Here is a 6,000-nt window from a genome sequence, read left to right as displayed (position 1 = left end):
CTGGCTCAGGGGGTGCACTCAGAGCATAAAGAGCTGAAGATCACATGGAGAGAGGGAGCGGGGCTGGGAGTGAAGTGCACCCTCATATGGCTCAGTGGGTGCACTCAGAGCATAAAGAGCTGAAGATCACATGGAGAGAGGGAGCGGGGCTGGGAGTGAAGTGCGCCCACATCTGGCTCAGGGGGTGCACTCAGAGCATAAAGAGCTGAAGATCACACAGAGAGAGGGAGCGGGGCTGGGAGTGAAGTGCGCCCACATCTGGCTCAGGGGGTGCACTCAGAGCATAAAGAGCTGAAGATCACACGGAGAGAGGGAGCGGGGCTGGGAGTGAAGTGCGCCCACATCTGGCTCAGGGGGTGCACTCAGAGCATAAAGAGCTGAAGATCACATGGAGAGAGGGAGCGGGGCTGGGAGTGAAGTGCACCCACATCTGGCTCAGGGGGTGCACTCAGAGCATAAAGAGCTGAAGATCACATGGAGAGAGGGAGCGGGGCTGGGAGTGAAGTGCGCCCACATCTGGCTCAGGGGGTGCACTCAGAGCATAAAGAGCTGAAGATCACATGGAGAGAGGGAGCGGGGCTGGGAGTGAAGTGCACCCTCATATGGCTCAGTGGGTGCCCCCAGACCAGCAGGAACAGAAGCTAATTCACTCCCTCTCTATTATCTGAAGGAAGACCTCCCATCACTGAAAACTATTGTCCATGACTATGGAAGTGCCTTCCCAGTGTGTTCTGGCAGTTTGAGTGTTTACCATTTATTGCAGTATTATCCTTGTACCTGTGTATGGTACCCTTTTGTAACTTGCACACGTCACTTTTCTCTTGTAACACACTTTTTTGCTACCTCTTACATTTTGTTTGCTGTTGATACTTGCACAAGTGCCACCATTGCCTACATAATGTTTGTTCTTGTGCCTCTGTATCTATCATATATTGCAGTATTATACCTCTAATTGTACTTTGTTTTCTCTTGTAACCTGCACACTTGTCACTCTTTCCCCCTGTATTGCACTGTTTGCTACCTCATGTATTTTGTTTGCTCACAAGTGTCACTTTTACCTTGTGTAACTTATCGTCTGCTGTTGCAATTTTGTTCATTTGTAATTTTCTGTTCCTATTGTGAAGCGCTCTGACGCCTTCGGTTAAAGTCTGCGCTATATAAAAACGCATAAATAAATAAATAAATAAATAAAACATCTGGCTCCGTCCTGCAGTCCCAGGGCGGTGGAGCCCTTCCCGGAGGTGATGCTCGGCCCGCCCCCGGGGCGGTGCATCCACCCCCGGGGTCCGAAGTCTGGAGGGAGCAGAAACCGAAAGCAGCGACATCCAGCGGTGCTCCCCCCGGACGCCGACCTCGGAGGCGCAGGAGTCGGGAAGGGTGACTCACTTCTCTCGGACGGGAAAAGGTCCTGGTGAGGAGGAGGTGGAGACGGACCTTTGCCTCACTGGCCCCCGGAGTCCTGGGCCCCTAATGAGGAGGGGTGAAGCATGTACTCCTGTGGACAGTTCGCGAACCCCTAAAGGACCCGGCTGCGAGAGCGGGGTGCTTTGGGGTGCACCTGAGGCTGCCTCTTCATTTCTTCAACCTCCGAGGGATGAAATGCTGAGCCAGCCCCAAGAACACTGGAGCCTGTGACCTGCCGGGTGCGCACTGAGCTCCACAGCAGGCGCATTGACCCACTGAAGTGGACTGGACGTTCCGATAATCTTTGGTTTTCTCTTCAAGGCTGGACTTACCCGGAACCGACGGGGCATCGGACCTGGCACCTTGTTGTTGAGAACCTCGGCCCGCCCCCGGTTGGCACCGCCACCCTGGCAGCTCCTGCCCGGCCGCATTCCTGGGGCGGCACACCTGTGTCACCAAGAGGAGGCGGGGGGTGTAACCTAGGAGACTGATAACTCATTAATGCCCCAGCTGCACTCTCAGGGGTGTGTGATGCCGCCGTCCCGCTGGTGAAACCACTCCTGCCAGTCACCAGGCGCTATGCTCAGCAGATCCTCGAGAGTGAACTCAAACGAGGCGCTACATTCTGCTCATTGCCTACAGGGCCCGCATAAACGCAGGGTCTACACTCATTGGATCCTGCACACCCAGGGGACGAGGCACCGCATTCTGACGATCGTGCTCCGCGAATATGACTGCGAGGCGCTACACTTTAATCAACGCGTGCAGCGCGCTCCCATAAAAATGGACTACCTCGTGGCTTTGTTTGCAGAAATCCCGCCAGTGGAAGTACGATCTGATGCTAGCAGCACACGGGGAATTCAGCCAAGCAAGCGCTGAAGATCGCCGGATTTGAACCGACAGAACGAGGCGCTATAACCGCAGCCTCTGCGGTCCAATAATGCAGACGGCGCTATTAATCCCGACCCTTCTGACTCTCCTGCTCGCCGAGGGCTCCTGCGCCTTGGAGGTGTTAAGAAACAACAGTGCCGTCCGCTGCACCCAGGTACGTAACCAAACCTTGCACCCTATTCAGATCTAGCGCCTAGACGAGGGCATTGCACATTCTATTTATAGGTAATTTATGGCCAATGACAGGAAAGATTTCAAGTTGGGCACCCACGTGGCACCTGCTGTGTGCCCAGATGTCACTGTAGGTGCGCCCTCCACAGAATGAGCACCCGGGGTCCCCCAGACACGGAACTCCCAGAGGGGAGAGGGGTCCTTGCCTGAGGGAACCCGCTCCCAGGGGCTGCGTGTCGGGGGCAAGGAGGGGGGGGGGGCGTTGGTAGATACCCAAGCGTCGGTAGCTACCTGCAGGAGATGGCGAACACCGACTGTGGGTATTCCCAGTCTGGGAAGAGGGGGGACTCGGTGAATCTGTCTTGATGATGGGAAAGACGATGAAACATCCAAGGGGTGGGGGTGTAGGGCAACGTGTTCCTCCATTCTCCCTCTCTTTCAAGCTGCCCATCCCCCTCCCCTCAGCCTTATATCAGCTGTGCCCCTCTGTGTTGCCACCCGTTGCTCAGGTTGACCCTACCTGACTTTAGGGCCCAAAGGGGGAGGGGCTCCGAAAGTGGTTGTGGGCGGTGACTGACACCCCACAGACATGCTCTCATGGTGTCGGCAAAGTGGGGCTGGTACCAGTGTGAAGAAACCCGCCCTTCGCCGTGGCCAGATCTCTTCTCTTTGGCTTAAGACCTCCAAGTCCGGTATTATCTGACGGTAGTGGCCCCGCCCCCAACATATAGTAAAGCTAAGTTAGCAGCCACTGCAACGGTTTGCTATATAAATGCAAACCTTTCTCCCTCTTTTATTCCTCCACTACCCCTCTCAATCCAAACAACTGACTAACCTATCCACCGCTCATATTACTTTCATATTTCACTAGACTAATTCACCACTAATCCATTATGGGTTCCGGAGTAGCGCGCTATGTGACAAAAAAGTACTTCAACATCCCATAAGGGGTAACAAGCGCTATATAATTGCAAACGTTTCCCCCTCTTCTAGCCCTCCGCTACCCCTCTCAATCCAAACTGACTAACATATCCACCACTTAAATTACTTTCATATTTCACTATACTAACTCAACACTAATCCTTTATGGTTCCGGAGTGGCGAGACACTCACCAAAAAAGCGCTTCAACACCCATCAGGGGTAACAAGTGCCATATAAATGCAAACCTTTTTCCCTCTTCTATCCCTCCGCTATCCTTCTGAATCCACCTTTATTTATTTAAAGAGTTTTATATAGCGCTGGCTGGACCCGAAGGTATCAGATGCTTTACATGAGGTTCAACAATGTAACAGAAAAAGATCAACAATTACACATTACATCAAAAAATATAACTGACTAATATCCACCACTCAAAGTACTTTCATATTTCACTATACTAATTCAACACTAATCTTTTTTGGGTTTCGGAGTAGCGTGCTACTTGCTGAAAAAGCGTTTTGACGCCTCGTCAGGGGTAGTAAGCACTATATAAATACAATTACAATACAATACAACGTCGAGAGAGCACAGCCAACTAGGCCTAAGAGAACGGTCTGCAACTAACAGTAAAGGCCCCCAGCTGCAGGTCTCGCAACAGAGCCTGCCTTTTGAGAGGGGTACGGAGCATGTTCATGTTCGTGTGTTAGAGGGATTATTCACCCTGTGCTCAGTCACTAATCAGAACTTGTTTATCTTTTCTGCTCCTGCCAAATCCCACCGGACACAAATAAACAATCACTTTGAATTTGAAGATGGTGATAGTGGCGTAGGAAGGGGGTTGAGGTGGGTGCGGGCTGCCCCGGGTGTCATCACTATGGGGGGTGGGACAAAATACAAAAATATGTGTTTTAAACACATAATTTTGCCATTTTGTCAAGCCGGGGGTGACAAGAAATGTTCTGCACCGGGTACCACCTGACCTTGCTACGCCACTGGATGGTGAAATAAAGCTCAGATTGTCCAAGGTTCCCCCGGGCAGATGCTGAGACAACTCAGAATGCCAGGCAGAATCTGTGATTCCTGGTCATTGGGGGCCCCTACGAGCTACCCTGGGTCCATTCAGGTGTGGACTGGCCCACGGAGGACCTGCCAGGAGCTCTCGCTGGCACAGGTGAAAAGTGAAAATCCAAGGCTGCCTTATCACAACACCCATGGGTACATAGTCCAAGTGGCTATCACCCCACCTGCCTCAATGAGGTCAGAGTCTCCTGCAGGGACTGGCGGTAGAAGCTGCAGGCAGCTCACACATGAAGCACATGCCCTGTGCTGGCGCCGGAGGTTGGACTGGCACACACATCTGTGCAGAACATATTTTGATTCCAGCCTCGGATTACACCAGTGGGCACCCCCTTTACACCTGTCCATGGGGCCTGGGAGAGAGTCCCCCCAAAGAAAGTTTTGGAAGTCGTGGGGCCGAAGGCTTCATATTTTTAGGCCCAAATCTATTGAACATGTTGCCGCCACCCTCCGCCCCGGGTGTAAGTGGAAAGCATGGGCGTTTGCTCCTCATCAGAAGGCTGGGGCATGTGTACAACATCTCAAAACCTGAAAGAAAACTTGTTAGAAGAAGCACTGTCAATGCCAATAGGTTAGAATTGTGAATGAATGTACCTTTTGTGTCATTGATACGTTTCGGCACTCAATAAGTCATTGTACATGCACTCTGTCATTCATCCGTGCACACACACACACCCATTCATCCATCCATCCACTCACTCACTCTTACATTCACCCTCTGACACAACTACAATTAAATACACACACCCTGAAAAACGTAGGAAGCATAAATTAAAAAAATACAAGTGTAAAAGAAAACACCCTCCCGTCTAAACATTGCATGCGTATGCATGCAATAATGAAACAAATCATAGCAGAGGTATTGTAAATAGTCTATTGTTGTTTTAAAGTTCCAGCATGGCTGCGACATTTAGAAATAACACATTGACCATCGTGGAATAATAAAACAATGATACAGGTGGGACAACAGCATTCTGTCGTGGTCTCCCGGTGGACCACGTGGGACGTAGCGCACTGCAGATGAAATGAGGGGCAGCGAGAGATCCCTTAGCAGTGCCTGGAGAGCTGTAGACTCCTCCTAAGAAACATTCAAATAAAGAGAAAAAAGAAATGAAAAAGGAACTGTGAAAGGAGATCATTCAAAGCTAAAGTGCCGGATAAGCAGCCCGGACACTGAAGTATACCATTTTCAGGGAGATGTGCACGTGTGATCAGAAATCGTCGCCATTCCCAGGTCAAGAGAGCCGGCAGCGACTGATGAGGACGGAACCGTTACTACACACAGGATGTTGTCATGGATGGAACCGAGTGTAAATGACTCTTCAACAGACCAATGGCAGTACAGCGCTGACCTGCTAGCTATATTAATATATATTTGTAGATATATATGAATGCATGTATTATTTAATGCATTTTTTATTGCAAGATCCTGGCAGATAGCTAAGAAGAGACTTTAACAATAATTCTTATAGTGCAGATCTGCTCCACCTGGGGTTTGTTAGCGGCAGTAAGCAACAACAAAAATATTCCCTAGAAAG

At 50.6% G+C, this 6,000-nt stretch overlaps 1 protein-coding gene across 2 annotated transcripts in view; it reads left to right on the top strand.

Annotated features, from left to right (window-relative positions):
- Window positions 1-1,281: 1,281 nt before the first annotated feature.
- The window catches only part of IL17RC (interleukin 17 receptor C), a 208,340-nt gene continuing 203,621 nt past the window's right edge, over window positions 1,282-6,000 (top strand). For both annotated transcript variants that reach the window (XM_086939372.1, XM_086939371.1), the window contains exon 1: window positions 1,282-2,449. In XM_086939372.1, the coding sequence (XP_086795498.1) occupies window positions 2,345-2,449 (105 nt within the window). In that variant the 5' untranslated portion in view covers window positions 1,282-2,344. The remainder of the gene's footprint in view (window positions 2,450-6,000) is intronic.

Source organism: Lissotriton vulgaris, chromosome 9, assembly GCF_964263255.1.
Source record: "Lissotriton vulgaris chromosome 9, aLisVul1.2, whole genome shotgun sequence".
In the NCBI taxonomy this organism is placed as follows: Eukaryota; Metazoa; Chordata; class Amphibia; order Caudata; family Salamandridae; genus Lissotriton; species Lissotriton vulgaris.
This window is presented reverse-complemented; position numbering and strand designations above follow the sequence as displayed.